The sequence below is a fragment of the Mesoplodon bidens genome (assembly GCF_964165515.1).
Source record: "Mesoplodon bidens genome assembly, chromosome: X".
In the NCBI taxonomy this organism is placed as follows: Eukaryota; Metazoa; Chordata; class Mammalia; order Artiodactyla; family Ziphiidae; genus Mesoplodon; species Mesoplodon bidens.
This window is the reverse complement of record NC_138163.1, coordinates 101,368,871-101,389,583: the sequence shown is the minus strand read 5'-3', so window position 1 is coordinate 101,389,583 and position 20,713 is coordinate 101,368,871. Positions and strand designations below refer to the sequence as shown.

Genomic DNA, 20,713 nt, shown 5'->3' with positions numbered 1-20,713 from the left:
CTAAGTGGAGAACAATTTAGCAAACTGCAGAAAATTGTCACTAGAATCTAATATTATAAAACATGACATCAGAGATTTGGGGAATAGGAGACATATTTTCCCCTTAATCAAAAGACCTAGCTCAGAATCAGCATGTATTCCATATGCTATGCTGTCATGATTGCTCTCCACACACTTGCTACTCTCCTAGGCATCCCCATCTCAGTAAAAGGCATCACCATTCACCCACTTGCTAAGGCCAACACTCCAGAAATCAACCTTAATTTCTCTCTTTCCATCACTCTCCCACCATCCAATCCATCAGGAAGTCCTGTTGTCTCTCACCACATCACTCCACCTTCATTACCACCAAATTGGCATCACCTCTTGCCAGGATGATTAGCATTATTTCCTCCAGACTGGTCTGTCTCGTTCCACTTGTCCTCACTGAATATCTATTTACTACACTTGAAGCCAAAAGCTTTTTATTGCCCTCCCCTCTGTGGTGCTCTTTCTCTAGTGTAAATCAAGTCATGTCATTCCCTCATTTAAAACTTTCCAGTGGCATCCTATCAAAACCAGAATAAGATTCAGATCTTTTACCATGGCCTCCAAAGTCCTAAGTGATCTAGCCCATGCCTACCTTTCCTATCTCATCCTGTACCTTCTCTACTTATTCTAATGTCCTCTCAGAAAGATGAACTCTTATATGTCTATAAAAATGAGCACCAGCTTCTATATTCCCAGCACCCTGGCATTCTCTATCATTGTACCGTAGTGTGGTAGCTTTAAAACGATTTTCACTGTCTTATCTTAATTATTGGTTTATTATTTTTTATTGCTGTCTCCCCCACTAGAATATCAATCAGTGAGACAGGGATCTTAACTTTCTTGCTCACCATAGTATCCTCTTTACTAAAATAGTGACTGGCACATAGTAAGCACTTAATAACTTACTTGTTAGATGACTGAATGAATACATGGTTGATGAGAAATATCAATTAAACGCTACTTTTCTTTTCTTTCTTTATTTATTTTGGCCATGCCACACACCTTGTGGGATCTCAGTTCCCCAACTGGATTAAACCCAGGCCACGGCAGTGAAAGCCTGGAATCCTAACCACTAGGCCACCAGGAAACTCCCTAAACATTATTTTTAAATGATCCATAATGCTCAAAGGATATGCTAGGTGCTGTACCAAGTACAGAATTAGTCATAGTTATCTATTCAGTTATTTTACTGTCTAATGGAAGACCAGCTCAAAGAATGGATGAGGGGAAAAAGTGATTAACAGAGTATAGATAGACGAACTTTTGCCTGAGGTTGGCAGGTAAATGAGAGGTTATGTCCTATCTGAAGCCACACCAGAAAGTGAATGATCTCATGCAATTCCAACAGCCCAGTGAAATCTAACAGATCCTAAAATTCACCAGTAGTAATGTGTACTCTGGGATATCTTTAATTAGGACCAATCCCGCTTTTGACTTTGACATAAAGTTTGCACGTTGTTAATCTGGTTATACCTGAAGCAGAATTTTCCACCTGGTAGTGCTGACAATGGGTGGAATAAATAATACTGTCTTCCATTTATTGAACTCTTTCACACTCCATGGTTTTTAAAACCCATTGTCTTATCGATTTGTCACAAAAATGACAGTCATTATTTTTCCCCAGTTCACAAACCCAAACACTGAGTCTCAGGGAAGTTAATAATACGTAGTGCACAGATCACTAAATGGTACAACTGCAAACCACATCATACCTGATTCAAACTTCATGCCTTTAATACCTCAAAATGCTTTAAAATCAGTAAGTTGACAACCTTGAAGGGACAAATATTGACCAAGGGACACTCCTCTACCCTAGTGTACCTTGACTCTGGAAGTTTGTAGAATCACACCTAACACACATACCAGTTACTTGTAGCACTTTTGTGACGGTCCCCGTCATTAAGCCTGCAAATAGTGTAACATATATGTTGAAGTGACTTCAAGTTAGTTTTGCAAGATTCCTCATGATAACTGAAGGGATGGAAATTGCTGACTCATGCTTTCTTTGCAGAGGCAATTTTTGGCTTCTATCTAAAACAAATATCCAAAGATTGGTTTAAAATATTACTTCAAAGTGAAAACATCCTTTGCTGCTTCCTGATGTCCCGTTTTCTTTGTTCTTTATTGTATAGGTGAATTCGGATGGTATAAGGGAGTCATAAATAACTAAAACCTAATGTTGCCCTAGCTAGATAACCGATATTAAATATAAAAATAGAGCTGTGATTCTAGTTGTTACTGTTGCCAATTTGGTGAGAAAGAAATAACCCTGGTTTGAAATCAAGGGAGATCTAAAAGTAATTTGTCTCTGGAGGGCCAGGCCATTCCTAATCCTTTATTTGATTTATTCTAGGAGCTTTACTGAGAAAAGAAATGAGAAAAAAAATACCTGAGGGATGGAAGGCCAAGGAAGCTAGTGCAATAACATTTTCGTGTTCCTTGCCCTGTTGACTCTTTAAAAGATAAACGTTATTATGTTTTCTACATGAAAAATATACACATATTATATAAAATTTGGAAAATTCATAAAATAAAAAGATGAGAGAATGAGTATCTTCCACATTTCTGCCTCCCAAAAGATAATCCCTAGACTCATTTTGGTGCATTTCTTTTTCTAGTTATAGGTTTTAAAAAGTGTATTTGGGCTTCCCTGGTGGCGCAGTGGTTGAGAGTCCGCCTGCCGATGCAGGGGACACGGGTTCGTGCCCCGGTCTGGGAGGATCCCACGTGCCGCGGAGCGGCTGGGCCCGTGAGCCATGGCCGCTGAGCCTGCGCGTTCGGAGCCTGTGCTCCGCAACGGGAGAGGCCACAACAGTGAGAGGCCCGCGTACCGCAAAAATAAATAAATAAATAAATAAATAAATAAAAATAAAAATAAAAAGTGTATTTACACAGCTGTGACTACATCATAAATTTAGTCTGTTTCTGAAAACCACTTTATAAAAGATAACAGAAAGAACGATCAACATTAGTCTTTGAATATATGATTGTGCTTTAGTTTGAACCACGGTAGGTTGGATATTCTGGGGATTACTTCCTTTAAAACCAGGAAATGATATCATGCTTATCTTGCTTAAGAAAAATTTAAAAATTACTTTGTGTTCATATATTCCTAACGTCTCAGAATGCTTTATTTTGTCAGCCAACAGCCTAGAATATTCACTAAGGGGAGGATTAGGCCAAGGACTATGGCAGAAAAACTCAGATCTCTGTGAGACCAAAGAAATATAATTAGTCCTATCTTCAATGAGCTTCAAAGCTCTCTGGAGAGAGAAGACCTAATGAACTTATTAAAAGCTTTTTATAACAGGAGTTATAAAACAAATGCAGGTAAAAAATACTCACTATATTTTGAAAATTTCATGTATAAAATTTAAAAGTAAATACTGCAATTTTATTACAAACAAAATAAGTTGTATTACAAACTACATTCTAAAACAGTGGTAAATAGTATCAGATAAGTGTTAAAAAGGATGTAATTAATAATAGGCATTGATTTTGTGACAATAAAAGGGTTTTACTCTTTCAAAATTGGTTGCTTTCAAAGGCTGAAGACGTAGGAGAGGCACATGTTCATCATAGAGCATTATATAATAATAATGGTAATGATTAAAAACTGGAAGTAACTAAAATGTCAAATGATAATAAATAAACGCATTATGGTATTCACTTCCCATGGAATAGTCTGCAACCATGAATATGATGTTTGATGAAGAATTTTAATGACGTGGATAACTGTTTGCATTGTAATATTAGATGTTAAAAAACATTCTGATGGATCTCGGTTGCTTGCAGTGAATGTACAGTTTTCTTTTTAGAAATGAGATGATATATCACACTGTACATACTTGATGACAGCCTGCTTTTCTATCTGTTTAATAGTATGATTTTTTTCAAGCCATTAAATATTCTTCTTCAACACGATTTTTAAAGATTTTAGAGTATTCCAGTTTTTGGACAAACCATAATTAATTTAACCAGTCTTCTATTATGTGACATTTAGATTTTCCTTTTAAAAATAATGCTTTGAATCTCCCTCTCTCCCTTTCTCCCTCTCTTCTTTCCTCTCTCCTTCTTTAAGCTAAATTCTAAGAAGTTGAATTTATGTATGAAGAAGTATGTACATTTTATGTCTTTTGGTTATTTCTATATCTTAGATTCAGATATCCTTAAAAACTTTTTACTTTTAGTTGCCAGTGCTCCAACTTCCCCCCCACCCCCAACAATGCCTAGAGAATGAAGACATCAACCCCAGAGCCACATTCCCAACTAATGCTGTTTGGCATGGGCAAACAGTCTCATAGCAATGCCATTTTCCTACTTTGCTTACCACAAATTCACCATGTGCTTGAGATGGAACCCTTACCATCCTTTCCTTTTTCCCTGCTGTCCAAGAGCAGGGAGGCCTTTCCACGCTGTCTGTCTATACAGCTTCCACAGCTCATGTATAGTTCCCACCTCTGCCAACCATAATTTAATACTTGACTCATGAACACTTTCTTTCAATGCTACACATTTCTACCTAATGGGGGAGCAGTCAGTCCAGTCATCCATGTTTCCTGGACAGTTGTGAATTATCCAGAGAACTTCTCTAGAAGTTCCTCTTCAAAGCCTTGAAGAATTCCACTCCATCCCATAGGTGTTTGAAATGCATGTGCTGATGCACTCTTTCCATACTTGACCACCAGTGAGGAGTATTACAAGTATCCCTACATCGACAGCTTGGTAAGTGAGATCTTTAAACTGTTCTAAATAAGGGAAGTGGCACAATGTGGTCTGTCCTAAGGACTTTAGGGGGTAATATGACCTTTGTGATGCAAAACTATTCCAAAGAAGTAGGTTTGATGTACAGACATCTTTAGGGCAGGACATGGTTCCAATATTTTTCAGCACTCCACCTGGCCCAGTGGTGTGGTTATGGACACAAAGCAGCTACTTGTTTCATAGCTGCTGAACGGAATTGCTAAATAAACCTGAAAGAGAGTCACGGTCAATGCCTGTGCCTAATGGCGAGTCTTACTCCGTCCAGCAGATCTTGTCCAGCAGCTCCTTCATCGTCATGTGGTCCCACTGTTCTGCAAGGGGCGCCTTCCATGGGGCATCACTGGGAATCTACATTCAGATGACAATTCAGAGGGGAAAAGCAAATGTAATTTTCCATTTTAAATAACTATTTCAATAGTATTCAAAACTCTAACTTAAAGAAGGAAAATGCAAGTTTTCCAAATTCCCCCAATAGTGGTTTTTTACTGCGCAATCCATGTTGTCTGTGTAGATTTCCTATTCACTCTATCCATATTTTTTTTGTGTGTGTGGTATGTGGGCCTCTCACTGCTGTGGCCTCTCCCGTTGCGGAGCACAGGCTCCGGATGCGCAGGCTCAGCGGCCATGGCTCACGGGCCCAGCCGCTCCGCGGCATGTGGGATCTTCCCGGACCGGGGCATGAACCCGTGTCCCCTGCATCGACAGGTGGACTCTCAACCACTGCGCCACCAGGGAAGCCCCATATTTAATTTTTGATAACCTTTCCTGTGCTATAAATGGAGGCTATGTTGTAATCAGGCTGCTTCCAAATGTCAACTACTAAGTTACTATTATAATTTAGAAAGAACAATTCAGAAATTCAACTCCTTGGGACTTCCCTGGTGGTCCAGTGGCTAAGACTCCACGCTCCCACTGCAGGGGGCCCGGGTTCGATCTCTGCTCAGGGAACTAGATCCCACACGCCGCAACTAAGAGTTCGCATGCCGCAACTAAAGATTTCTCATGCTGCGACTAAAAGATCCCAAATGCCACAACTGAAGATACCACACGTGGCAACGTAGATCCCTCGTGCCACAGCTAACACCTGGCGCAGCCAAAAATAAATAAATAATAATTTTAAAAAATCAACTCATTAACAAAGATCAGACAGATGTACCAGATCGTGTCTAAACTGGAGTTTCAGGTCAAGCTGTGTGTGTTTACTCAAGAGCTGCAGGTTTGGGCATGGTGGTGACTCAAAGACCCAGAAGTCTTACTTGCTCTGTCCTGAGGCTATTCTAAATTAGAAACATCATCCCAGGAAAGCTGAATGATAGAAGATCTTCTCCCCCCTCATCAGTAGTATGCAAATTGCAGCCTGTTGGACATGTCATTCTTTTAGAGGTTAGAAACAAGTTCACTTATACATCTCACAAATCTCTACTGCAAGTTACTGTGCTACACAATGTGCTAGGCACTGTTGACATGCTTCACCTTCTTTCTTTTAAGGACTGAACTTATTATGAAGAATACAAATGTCATCAAAGAAGCTTTAGGAAGCTTTACCTCTCGTCCCATGTCATCCATCGTCCTCCAAAGGTTGTTATGATCTAGGTAGGTAATTGGATTCCACACAGGTGGGAATGCGCCCCTGAAGGGGTAGGATTTGCCCTGTGAGATACAAGATAATTTTAAAAGGGAACATTTACTACAATGGAAAAGTAGTTAAATATGCCACGTTGTTAAATACCTGTAAGCAAAATCATGTTATCAATATGTGACATACACTCAAGTGTTTTAGTTCCTTCCTGTCCTCAGAACCCAACTTAACTTTTTAGCATTAAGATTTCCAGCAAAATTCCCTGTTACCTAAAGAAATTTGGTGCCACACCAAACACAATAGAAAGGTTTCTCTGTGAAATTGGAACTCTTATCATGTAAAATGTAAATGCCAGTACAGAAGTGGGGTTACCTAATCTCATTTGCCAATGATACTTGCAAATATCTCAGAGCCAGGAGACTCTGCATGGTGGAGGGTCAGAAAATGACAACTATAAATATTACACAAGTTAGAAGGGGATGAAAAACCGATTGCAGGAATGCAAGTATCTGTAGGAAGAGCCACAAAACAGGGCCGAGCAAGCTTCTCCAAAGAATCAGATACGCTAGGTCAACACAGGAGTTCCCAGAGATCAAGGTCAAAGCAGAAAGAAGAGACAACTTAGGGAGTTCCCTGGTGGTCCAGTGGTTAGGACTCGGCGCTTTCACTGCCGTGGCCGGGGTTTGATCTCTGGTCAGGGACTAAGATCCCGCATGCCAAGCAGTGCAGCAAAAAAAAAAAAAGAGACACAATTTCAAGGTTCTCTTTGTGACATGTTTACACTGCCTGGTTCTCCCAGAAGAGAAGGGACGCCTCGACACAGAGACAAAGGGCATATATTTCTCCAAGGATTACTAACATGGCAGCTTGTATGTCATCTCTGGGAGGCTTAACTTAATGGCAGTTCAGGTACAGCCACAAAAACCACTTTAGGTTCATTTGAAAACCTAAGTCAGAAGTCAGGCCATGCATTCTGACATCATCTTGCAACCAAATTGGAGTAACTCAAGGTCCACAGTCAACCAAGATCTCACAATAACTCTCAGTCATTTGGCAAAGATTCATCTCACACTGATTTTGTAGTTACAGAAACTATTTTAATAGTTAATTCTATGGTCATATTGTTCTTTGTTCCCCAACAAGGCCCTAAGATTCTCAGGGAAGAGTTATCATACAGGCTTACTTTTCTTCTTGTATTAGTCAGGGTTCTCCAGAGAAACAGAACCAATAGGATGTATGTGTGTGTCGGGAGGGGGGCAAGGGGGCAGTGAGAGAGAGATTAATTTAGGGAATTGGCTCAGGCAATTGTAGAGGCTTGGCAACTGCAAAATCTACAGGGCAGGCTGGCTGGCTGGAAACCCAGGGAAGAGTCACAGTTCAAGTCCAAAGGCCATCTGCTAGCAGAATTCCGTCTTCCTTGGGGACCTCAGTGTTTTTCTATTAAGGCCTTTAACTGATTGCATGAGGTCTACTCACATTATGGGGGGCAATCTGCTTTATTCAAAGTCTAATTTACATGTTAAACTCATCTAAAAAAAAATACCTCTACAGAAGCATCTAGAATAGTGTTTGATCAAATATGTGGGTATTGTGGCCTAGCCAAGTAGACACATAAAATTAACTATCACACTTCTTAGCCAACTTTACTGAGGTATAATTTACACCAAAGAAACTATTTTAAATGCACGATTTGAGAAGTTTTTGTTTGTTTGTTTGTTTCTTTGCAGTACGCGGGCCTCTCACTGTTGTGGCCTCTCCCGTTGCGGAGCACAGGCTCCGGACGCGCAGGCTCAGCGGCCATGGCTCACGGGCCCAGCCGCTCCGCGGCATGTGGGATCTTCCCAGACCGGGGCACGAACCCGTGTCCCCTGCATCGGCAGGCGGCCTCTCAACCACTGCGCCACCAGGGAAGCCCCCCATGCCCACATTTTTGATTGATCTCCTTTGGGTAAATTCCTAGAATCAGACACCCTGGCATGAAGATTTGTGTTTGACTTTTTAAAGCAGACTTGCTGAAAACCAGCAACCAACTCGATTATCACAAGGCCTTATTTTGTAGCCTAAGAGCTTCGGCAGGCTCAGTAAAAACATCTGAAATCTGCCTTCTCAATTCTCCCCCTAACTAGTGGGCCAGGGCTCTCAGAGACGGGCTGGCTTGGAGGCAAGCACATCACTAATGTCAACTTTGATGCTCCAGATGTCTTGCTCTTCTCCTGACCCTTGTTCTCTGAGGCAAAGACCACACACCCTGAAGTCTGTCGCATCTGGGAAGCCCTTTTGCCATCTTATTTCCCCACATTGACCCCGGTCTCTGCAGTAAGAACAGGTGGCCTGGCCTTTCTTCGATCCCGCTTCTCGACAGTGACCTTTTCCTCTCCGTGTCTCCTCTGCTGTTCATGGGAATGTCGCCTTCCTCACTGTGCAGCAGGCCATCCGGCCTCTCTAGAACTCAATGACTTTTACAGCTCTTGGAAAGGACTATCCTTGGGCCACAAACAAAACAGGAGGACCAAGCTTAAGTTTTGAGCTATATTTCCAGTTTGGAAGAAAAGAAATTTAATCTACCCTATGGGGGAGGAGGGAAGGAAGCTCTACTTAGGCAAATGGCTTTCTTCCTCTGTTTATCTGTTCTCATGTCTAAGCACTTGGAACCTGTGGTCAACAGGGGTTCTTTCTTTTTTTTAATATATTTATTTATTTATTTGTTTTATTTTCGGCTGCACTGGGTCTTTGTTGCTGCGCACAGGCTTTCTCTAGTTGCAGTGAGCGGGGATTACTCTTCGTTGCGGTGCGTGGGCTTCTCATTGCGGTGGCTTCTCTTGTTGCAGAGCACGAGCTCTAGGCGCGTGGGGTCTAGGCGCACGGGCTTCAGTAGTTGTGGTGCACGGGCTCACTAGTTGCGGCGCACAGGCTTAGTTGCTCCAAGGCATGTGGGATCTTCCTGGACCAGGGCTCGAACCCATGTCCCCTGCATTGGCAGGCAGATTCTTAACCACTGCACCACCAGGGAAGCCCCAGCACGGGGTTCTGATTGCATCATCACATGGGTGAAGCTGGAGGAAGAGGCAGACAACAGTGACAACGTTTTTGGAACAGGCCAGCAGCACTTAGCACAGAAAAGGCCTGGAGTGGTTAGGGAACCATTGACTGAAACCACCCGCCTTGGCCAGACCCCGATTGCCTGAGTTGTCTCACAACAGAAGGTCCTGATAAGGAACATGGTGCTGTCACTGAAAACTAACTAGGTGAATTCAGGAGGGGCCAAAAGAGGGAGGAAAGGACCAACTTCCCAGAGTCCTCTTGCTGGAATCCATCTTGGCTGAGAGATTCACACGCCACCAGGCAGGATCCTGAGTCAGACTAGGGGCCAAGCAAGATGATTGGCCAGAAACAACCTGGAAACTAACCCCATCACCATAAAACCCGAGACTGTGAGCCACGTGGCAGAGCAGTCCTCCTGGGTTCCCTTACCCTCCTGCTCTCCGCCCAGGCACCTCTTCCTAAAAAAGTCTCTTGCTTTGTCAGCACGTGTGTCTCCTTGGACAACTCATTTCCGAGTGTTAGACAAGAACCCACTCTTGGGCCCTGGAAGGGGTCCCCCTTCCTGCAACAGAATCGTCCATGTAGGGAGAAACAGGGAAGATGGGGATGGTACTGGCTGAGAAATTAGGCAAAGCCTTGCAGGAATAATAATCATAACAAACAATAATGACAACAGCTGACAGAGACTGGTTACCCCGTTCAGGCCTCGTTCTGTGCACTTTACATGTATTGATTCATTAATCTTCACAGCCACCCTTTCAGATGGAGAAGCTGAGACATAGAGAGGTGAAATAATTATCGTCTGCTCAAGGTCTCACAACTGCTAAGTGGCAGCAGGATTGCAATTCAGACATTCAAAGGCCAATACTCTTGATCATGAAAGTTCCCAGCCTCTTAATTATTGAACACCATTTGTCAGACACTAGGCTGACGGTTTTAATTAAATAATTTAATTTAATTCTCACAACAACTCAGTCAGTAAATTGCTAATTGTATGTTTCATTTTACAGATGAGTTCTGAAGCACAGAGAGGTTGAGAAGCTTGTTCAAAGGTCACACAGCTTGCACGCCAGGGGAGACAGAATTTAACCTTGGGTTTGTGCATTCAGAGCTCAAGCTCTTACTTAGATCTCTGCTCCATGAGCCACTGCTCAGTGGGTGTAAAGAAGGTCTCTGGAAGACATTTTGACCCAGTAACCACTTGAGATTCTTACAAACCAGGTAGAAGCTGATGATGGGTTCAATGACCAGCCAGATCTTTTCCGTGGCTCTCCCTCCTGATCCCAGGCAAGGACCAGTCCAGCCCATCTTCAAATGACTTCCATGCCAGTTCATTCACTCATTTATTCAACAAATATTTCTTTACACACAGTGTAAAACACACTGGAATTTGAAAACTTGGTATGAAAAAATGTTAAATACCTCATTAACAATTTCATATACGTAAAAATGACTATCTTTGATAAATTGGGTTAAACAAAATATACTATTAAACATATATAATTACAAAGGGGCACAAAGACCTTTGATTGTGCGGATGGTTTCACAGGTGTATACGTATGTCAAATCTTAAACTCTATACCTTAAATATGTGCAGTTTATTATGTCAATAATGCTGTAGCTCCCCCATTGCTACCCGAGAGGATTAACAAGAACTAATTTCACCTGTTTATTCATTTATTTTTTCGATGCAGCTATTAGAAATTTTAAAATCACATAGGTCAACAAATACTTCTTGAGCACCTCCTATGTATCTGTCACCGTTCCAGGCTCTGGGGGTACAGTAGTGAGTGACAACAGACAAAAGTCTCTGCTCTCCTGAGAGCTTACATTCTAATAGGTGTAACCAAAACAAACAAACAAAACAGACACTAAAGAAAATAAAGAAGAAAATCATGTCGTATATTAGACAGTGATACGTGCTATGAAGAAAAAGAGAGTAGGAAAGCCAAAGAGGGGGTGTTGTGGTTTGGGGTTGATTATAATTTTAAATAAGGTGGACAGGGAAGGCCTCACTGAGAAGGTACCATTTGAGGGAAAAGATGAGAGGAGAGGGGGAAACCATGTGCTCAGCAGGGTGGCGGGCAGAGCATTTCAGGCGGAGGCCCCAGCAAGCATCCTGAGATGGACTGCGCAAGCGAGGATACAGTGAGCAGACAGCATCACCACATCTGCCAGCAACCTTGAGCTTGGACTTCCCAGCCTCCAGAACTGTGAGAAATAAGTTTCTATTGTTTATAAGCCACCCAATCTATGGTACTTTGTTATAGCAGCCTAAATTGACTAAGGCAAATAGTCTTAAAATAAGAAGAGGACTTCTTCAGGATCTGAGACAGAAGACTGACTGAATGTTTTCTAAATACAATGGAAGTTAGTATCTTCTGAAAAAAAATAAAATGTTTCAACTAGGAAGCTGAAAATTGTAATTCTTCCCCCCCCAAAACCTGATCAATATCTTTGTCCTCTTTACTTTCATAATCTGTTGTAAATACACATGCTGATGGAGACAGAGGCCTCCACAGGGGAGAGTTTCCAAAATCAGCCCATACATTTACATCAAAGAATAACAGTGTGTTGAGAAGGATGCAGGATTTTGTGCCCCTAATCCTCTGCTGTTTGTATTAGCCATTTCCAGCTGTATCACATGGCAAACCATCAGGACACACCACTGACGTTAAGAGGTTGTTTCCAAAGCAGAATAACGCCTACAGCTAAAATCTATTTTCCTGTTCCAATTTTTTCACTCTTTCAATTTGTAGACACGTAAGTGTTTATGAGATCACATTAGCACAGGCATCTAGAATATCCCAAAAAATGTAATCTCTTTTTCTTAGGGCGTGTAATTTTGAACACTGCCAACACATTACCCAACATGCATCGGCACTAGCAAAATGCCAGAGTGCTCAGGCCTTCCATAATGTGCTTCTCAAAAACAGAGACAGCTACCCAGCAGTTTTAGCTTTCCCAAGAGAAATCTTGGCTCAAATAAACACTGCGTGTACCATTATAAGAAAGCCAAACACCTGAAGCAGTGGTCCTTGCTCTTCTCTGGGACATGGGTCCCTCTGAAACTCTGTAGAAAACCATGTAATCTCTCCAGTAAAGTGCACACATACAAACAACTCTGTATATAAAACCGGGGAGTGTAACTGAAACTTATCTTGGGCTCTTCCCCAAGAGGCACGGACTTGAGGTTGACAAATTTGATTACAATACCGAGTGTTGGTGCAATTAACAAGAAACCAGTGGGCTTCCCTGGTGGCGCAGTGGTTGAGAGTCTGCCTGCCAATGCAGGGGACACAGGTTCGAGCCCTGGTCTGGGAGGATCCCACATGCCGCGGGGCAACTAAGCTCATGAGCCACAACTACTGAGCCTGCGCGTCTGGAGCCTGTGCTCCGCAACAAGAGAGGCCGCGATAGTGAGAGGGCCGTGCACCGCGATGAAGAGTGGCCCACACTTGCCGCAACTAGAGAAAGCCCTCACACAGAAACGAACACCCAACACAGCCATAAATAAATAAATAAATAATAATAAATTTTTTTAAAAAAGAAGCAACCAGAACTGTCATGTCCTGCTAATGGGAATGTGACATAGTATAACCACTTTGGAAAACTCTTTGTCAGTACCTACTAAGGATGCTTATGCATACAGCTTGCGACCCACTTCTAGATGCCCAAGAAAATGCTCTCCAAACACATACACAAGAATGTGAAATGTCCGTTAACTGTATTATGGACCAACAAATTGAGTTCTATTCCCACAATGGAATACCCTACAGCAATGACAATGAATGATCTACAACTACCCATAAATAAAAATCTAGGGACTTCCCTGGCAGTCCAGTGGTTAAGACTCTGTGCTCCCAGTGCAGGGGGCACAGGTTTGATCCCTGGTCGGGGAACTAAGATCCTGCACGCCGCAAGGCACAGCCAAAAAAAAAAAAATCTAATGCTGTGTTCATCTGAAACCATGTTTAGAGGCCAGAGGAGATTCAAAACAAATAGTAGCAATGCCAAGAGGGCAGTTATGCTTTAATCACATACTTGGAAGGGGTTCATGATGAGTTCATCTGTGAAGTCAGGTCACTGTCCCATGGTGATTAACTGAAATACCACTGTGTCTGTCCTGACAACACTTACCATTGACCACAGGATGGCTCGGGCTGGTGGGAGGGCAGTGACCAATGTCAAACATATGCCTTCTGTTAAAATGGGTCAATGTACAGTGGAGAAGCACTCTGTTTTTCCTCTGGGAAAGGACAGCTCTCACCCAATTGTACACACACACACACACACACACACACACACACATATGGATTATTATTAGAGAAGATTCCTGCACCCATCTCAAGGCCAGAGAAAGAGCTGCACACCACCGTCCTTAAGCACCACTGCCTTTTAGAGTCATGCGGTCTTTTGCATAAAACAAATGCTTATTTTCTAGGTCATGCTTAGTACCAACTACCTTTGGTGCTTGTGCATGGTACTTCTCATAGATCATTTTTTCAAGTTAAAAAAATTTTTTTATTGAAGTATAGCTGATTTACAATATCATGTAAGTTTCAGGTGTACAGCATAGCAATTCAGTTTTATATATATATATTCTTCTTCAGATTCTTTGCCTTTATAGGTTATCACATAATATTGAGTATAGTTCCCTGTGCTATACAATAGGTCCTTGTTGGTTAATCTATTTTATACTTAGTAGTATGTATCATATATCATTTTTAATCCTCACAAGTATTTTATGGAATAGGTACTGTTATTAACCTTATTATTTTTTATAATTGGAGTACAGTTGCTTTACTCTGCTGTGTCAGTTCCTGCTGTACATATAGCCCCTCTTTTTTGGATTTCCTTCCCATTTAGGTCACCACAGAGTAACCTTATTTTTTATTAACAGCTTTATTGAGATATAATTCACATCCATAAAATTAACAAATTTATCATTTTAACCATTTTTAAGTATACAATTTAGTGCCGTAAGTACATTCACAATGTTGTACAGCCATCACTACTATCCCTTTTCAGAACTTTTTCATCATCTCAAATAGAAACTTCATATCTGTTAAACACTAACACCTCATTTCCCCCTCCCACTAACCCCCTCATGCTACTTTTCGTTTCTATGAATTTGCCTATTCTAGGTACCACATGCATATAAATGGATTTTGCATCTTATTTATTTCACTTAGCATAATGTTTTCCAGATTCATCGATGTAGTAAATAACATGTTTCAGAATTTCATTTCTTTTTAAGGCTGAATGATATTCCACCGTATGGAGAGACTACATTTTATTTATCCATTCATCTGTTGATGGACATTTGGGTTGTTTTTGCTTTTTGGCTATTAGAATAATGCTGCATGAACCTTTGTATATTGATCCATTTTACAGATTGAGTCAGGATAAACAACTTCACCAGAATCACTCAGCTAATGAGAGGGGTTCAAATTCAGCCATGCTTAAAGTCAAGCCTGTTCCCCAGTTCATACCACCTCTCATGCAGCAGGAGATCCAAGATCTGGATGGTCACCGGGGCACAGGAAACAGCAGGCACCAATAAGGCCCACCTCATCGCCATTCCACTCTGTCTGCTTAAATGTGTTTGTGACTTTAAAAGCCCTAAGCAAATCCTAACCAAAATGTAACTATTAAATTAGAACTAACACTATATTTAGCTAAATGATGAAGAGAATTAAAATTGTTTTACTGATAGGCTTGTAAAGGCCCAGGAAAAATCTCTAGGCATCATCGTTTTAAGTGCTATGAACACTTGGACAATTTCTTTCATTCAGTAAAAACATACTGACCACAGATATGAGACAGGTACCACGTGACACTCTGAAGACACAGAAATTAAATAAGATACAATCCCAGGCTCAAGGAGCTCCAAAGTCTAGTTGGAAAGGCAGGTCCATAGAGAGAATTATAGCACCATAATTATAACATGGCACATGGCTGGCTTCACGGTGTCACCTGGCTACATGGCTGTATATTGCAAAGCCCCTTGATGGAACTCCCAGTTTTTGGGTAAAGGGAGCTATTTCATGGAGAGTACAGTCAGCAGGATTCATGACTGCATCTATCTTACCCCAAACGCCCCTATGCTTCTCCATCCACAGCCATTCTGTTAGCCAGGTGTCAAGGTCTACAAAAGCCCCAATAAGTAAAGATTTGTCTGGAACTACTAAAGAGAAGAGTGGTCTACCCAAGTGGTCAGTATGGTGGACATTGTGATGTTTGCCCATCTCCCCATTCAGAAGTAAGGGTCTTATTTCTTCACCTGCTAGGAGTGTTCCTGGCAGGCAGCCCTTGGTTCTTAGCCCCCTTCAGAGATGACCCCAGCTGCAGAAAAACCACTTTGCCCAAGGTCATGCTGCCTTCTCTGGGAAGCCCACTTCCAGTGACTGACTGATGTGAGGGTAGAAAGGTCTTGTCCTCCTGCCCCACTCAGGACAGTTCTGAAGTGTCATCCATCTTCAGAATCCCTTGCAGAGTTAGCAGAGGCTTCCATTGAAAATATATAACAGTTTTGAGACAGGAAGGAGGCAGGGGACAACCTTTAAAAGAATGACAGCCATTGAGGACACTGCATAAACTGGTTAGGACCAACTAGATAGATCCAAGATGGTGGACGAGTTGACTTCCACTAGACCTTGAGCCTCATTATACTCTCATTGTAATGTGCTAGCGTATGCTAAATGACACACCCACAGGCGCCATGAAAGGCCAAGGCAGACCATAAAAGGCCAAAAAGTGGGTGGTTACCCAATTCCTGGAAATCCCCGCCCCTTCCCCCAAATACTTGGAATAATCCTCCCACTTATTAGCCTATGAAATTACCCAGCCCATTAAAATGAGCCACCCCATATTTGAGGGCCTCTCGCCTTCTGAGATGGCCCACACTTGGGTCTGTGAAGTGTGTTTCTCCCAGGCTGCTCTCACTTTCTGAGGTGGACTGCATTCTGCCTATGGAATGTGTATCTCTCTAAATAAACCTGCTTTCACTTTACTGCGGCTCACTCTTGAATTCTTTCCTGCTCGAAGCCAAGGACCCACTCTTGGCAGCCCGTCCCAGGGACTCATCCGAGACCTGGGACGTGACCCTCCTCTTGTACCCCGCCTTTTCCTTCCTGCAACAGTCTGACTTCTCCCTCTGCCAACTCCTGCCTCTCTCCCCTCTTATCTACAGCTGTCGATGCCCAGAGCACCTCTTAATAACCCTCCTGCATGCTCATCTCCATCTCAGAGTTGGCTTCCTGGGTAACTCCACCACAGCAGCCATTCAATGGAATGGGCACAACAGACTATAGCAATGTCTAAAGACTCGCAATCCCTGGGCTCTAGGGGGGGCCCAAACCTCATGGAAAACATGTAGAACCAGGCACAACGGGACCTCCTTTGAGAATAGGGGTGTTTTCTTTGGAGAGGATTAGTGGGGAGGTCCCAATCCTCTCCGTGATCCTCACCGGAGACTTGCTGAAGGAAATGAGAAATATTACCAGAGCTGCTACAAACATATTCACATAGTTTAACAGACTGACAGGGGGAAATTGAGAGGAGAAAGTCTGTAATCAAATCTAAGTGAAACTGAGCAGGACCCTGTGGGGCTCCCGGGTACAAATCCTTTCTGTGTCTCCCTTTCCTAGTTTGTAGGAAATGGGCTTCATTCAGCCTCCTTGACCTTGCCTGAGTTCCAAAGGGCAGATTCAAACAATTGCTAATCAGCGAAGGAAGGGGGATGTAGAAACAAGGGAGGAGCAGTCAAGAAACAATAGCACAGCCTTGGGGCAGGGTCCTGATGCTCCCTCAAAGGATATACATAGCAATACCTTTGAGTTCTGCAGGAACTAACGCCCCCATCCAGGTGGAGGTTGGAATGATGATGTTGACCCTCCTGACTTCAGTCAACTGAAGCTGGTACTCTGAAGACCTTTGCCCCAATCCTATGCTGAATTCTCCTCTGCTCAAGCCCCCTCATGACTATGCATATACCTGTAGCTTAAAACTTCCCCAGTTTTGCTGTTGGGGAGACACTGCTTTGGGAAAGATCCCCAGTGTTCTCCTTACTTGCTGCAAGTAATAATAAATCCTTCCGTCTCCCTCACTTTGGCTTGGTTGTGTCTATTGGCTCAACCACCAAGAGGGTATCTACCGACAGCCACCAAGGGGCAAACCCAGTTTTTGGGCAACAGAAGGCCTACAAAGCAAAGCTCACTTTTAATCACAGGTCATAATTTAAAAATCCCATTAATGTTCACATGGAGGTTTGTGCCAGCAGCAAGAGTGAATTTGCCATCGTAAAAATGGTTTTTCCAAGGACCTTACAAAAATAATTACTACTGTATGTTTTGAGTTATTTAGGAAAGGACCTGGGAGTTAAAATCCACATGATCCCCAAATTCCAATAAATTTTAAACAAATCTAAATATTGAAATCTTCCCTTCTATGCATTTTTACATGTTCTGCTAGCTGCATTAACTTGTATGTAATCTTAAATTAGAGAAAAGATCATTTTAGTCTCACTAAAAGACTTCATAAAATCCTCCATAAATAATTTACACAAAAGATAGTTTCCCCAGCTCTAATATTACAGTTTAACTAATAAATCCAATGTGGTTTTTCATAGGAAAAAAACTGATAAAATGCTTGTTAAAATAACCATTATTAAAGAGTTGTAAAATTGCATGCTCGTACAGATAATGTTATGGTTTGGAAAATTTTACTTCTGATAAATGGAACATTTATAAATGGGATGGAATATTTATAAATGGAATATTTCCTGCCATATCAATAAACAAAGGGTGTCACAGTCACCAATGATTTGCAGCCCTCCAACGTGAGCTGGTGAGCCCTGAGGAAACTCAGGGCTGAAAAGAATACCTGCCATCTAGCAGCCATCAGAGTGCAGCCACTCCCTGAGGTGAGCCCTGAGGAAACTCAGCAAGTGAAAATACAGGCCCCAGATAGCTGAGGTGCATATCAAAGGAATGATTTCAGTGAGCCCCGACTCCTGCATCTTCCCATACATAGAAAAGTGCCAAATTCCTTAACTTGAGATATCTGGTTTTCTTTAATTAACAATAATCTTTTGACTACCTGCCCTTTGTTGCAAAACTCCTCTATATCCTGGCTGCCCCGCTCACCTCCTCGGAGCAGTTTCTCAGAGCTATCTGGAACGCTGTCTCCTGGGCTGCAGTCCTCATTTTGCCCCAAATCAAACTTAACTCGCAACTCTCACGTTATGCAGTTTTTTAGGTCAACACTTCTTCAACAGTGTGACATTGTGATGATATATATTTGATCTTTGTCTCTAGTTCCTGGCGAGCTTCTAAAACCTTTGGAAATTCCTGAGTGATAGGGATGAGAGGAGTGTCTTTGTTATTCGTAACAAACCCTTTGCAAGCAAACCTGCGTTTATGCTAATGAGGGTGACTCTTAATGGGCCTTTAGATAGCTTCAGGATCGGGGCTGGTTGCCAAGGGAACCAACCAACCACGTGATTAGTGGTTGGTTCCCTTGGCAACCAACCACTAATCACTCCCTGGACCTCCAGGGAGGAAGGGGGACGCTGGATCTTGATGTAATCACCAGTGCCCAATGATTTAATCAATCACGCCTACAAAATGAAACCTCCATAAATACCCCTAAGCAAGGGAGTTCAGAGAGCCTCCGGGTCAGGGAACTAGAGCTCATCCACGTGCCTGGAGGGTGGTACACCCCAACTCCATGGGGACAGGAGCTCCTGCACTCAGGACCCTTCCAGACCTCACGCTATGTACATCCTCATTTGGCTGTTCATCTGTGTCCTTTATAATAAACCAGTAATAGTAAGTAAACTGTTTTCTCTGAGTTCTGTGAGCTGTTCTAGCAAAGTTTCAAACCTGAAGAGTATGTCATGGGAAACCTTTGATTTCTAGCTTGTCAGTCAGAAGGAGGCGAGGCCTGGACATTTCGACTGGCATCTGAAAGTGAGGGCAGTTTTGTGGGACTGAGCTCTTAATTTGTGGAGCCTACGGTAACTTCAGGTAGTGTCAGAGTTGAATTTAACTGTAGGTTACCCAGTTGATGTCCAGAGAGCTAAAGAATTGGTTGGCGTGGGAAAAACCCCACATATTTAGCGTCAGAGAGGTGGTGAGTAAAAAATAGATCACAGGTGACTGAACTGTAGGATATTAAAGAAATAAAACCTAACACAATTCGTCTTAGCAAAAAAGGGACACTGGCTTCATCATAATCATGGCCAACCCTTATTTTAGAATACTCAGACATCAGAAGTCACTCGAAAAGGATCCCTTTTTGCACCCACATACATGCGATTAGAGGCGAGAGCACAGCTTGTGATGTTCAACACAGCACTAGGTAACCACTTGTGAACTCAGGCAAATGACTTCCACTGTCTGACCTCTGTATAACGTGGCTGTTAATAGAATCAATGTCATGGGGTCACTGCTGGCAAGCAGTGAGATGATGCATATACGTCTCTTAACAGAGCGCCTCGCCCATGGCAAATGTGTAAATACAGACTAATATCATCACTACTGTTCCTACGCGTTTCTTTCCACAAAAGGTATGGCCAACTCTCATTAATTTTTTTAAACTAAAGTATAGTTCATTTACAATGTTATGTTAATTTCTGCTGTGCAGCAAAGTGATTCAGTTATACATACACATACATTTTTTTATATATTCTTTTCATGACGGCTTGTCATAAGATATTGAATATGGTTCCCTGTGCTACACGGTAGGACCTTGTCGTTTCCATTCCATGTATAACAGCTCACATCTGCTAACCCCAACCTCCCATTCCACCCTTCACCCAACCCCCTCCTTCTTGGCAACCACAAGTCTGTTCTCTATGTCTGTGAGTCTGCTTCTGTTTCGTAGATAGGTTCATTTGTGTCGTATTTTAGATTCCACATATAAGTGATATCGTATGGCATTTGTCTTTCTCCTTCTGACTTACTTCACTTAGTATGATAATCTCAAGTTGCATCCATGTTACTGCAAATGGCATCATTTCATTTTTTTATTCACCAACTGTCTTTTAGAGGTTCAGAGCGTTGGCTCTAGAAACAGACTGATTCTGTGACCTTAGAGGTAAGTTACTTTACATCGCCGACACTTTCATCACTTATACAACGTGGATAATAATACCTACCTCCAGGGCTGAAGCAAGGATTAAATGAGATACTATATGTAAAGTGCTTAGAAGGATGCTATTGTTATAATTTTAATAAATACAATGTCTCTTTCCAAACACATCTCCCCGGGGTCCTCTAGGGGAATTCCACT

At 42.2% G+C, this 20,713-nt stretch overlaps 1 protein-coding gene across 1 annotated transcript in view; it reads right to left on the bottom strand.

Moving 5' to 3' along the window:
- The window catches only part of MAOB (monoamine oxidase B), a 101,976-nt gene that overhangs the window by 24,341 nt on the left and 56,922 nt on the right, over nt 1-20,713 (bottom strand). Inside the window, exons 4-5 of the mRNA XM_081221761.1 lie at nt 6,340-6,444; nt 5,051-5,142 (exon numbers count right to left, since the gene is read on the bottom strand). Coding sequence (XP_081077887.1) covers nt 5,051-5,142; nt 6,340-6,444 — 197 coding nt within the window. The remainder of the gene's footprint in view (nt 1-5,050; nt 5,143-6,339; nt 6,445-20,713) is intronic.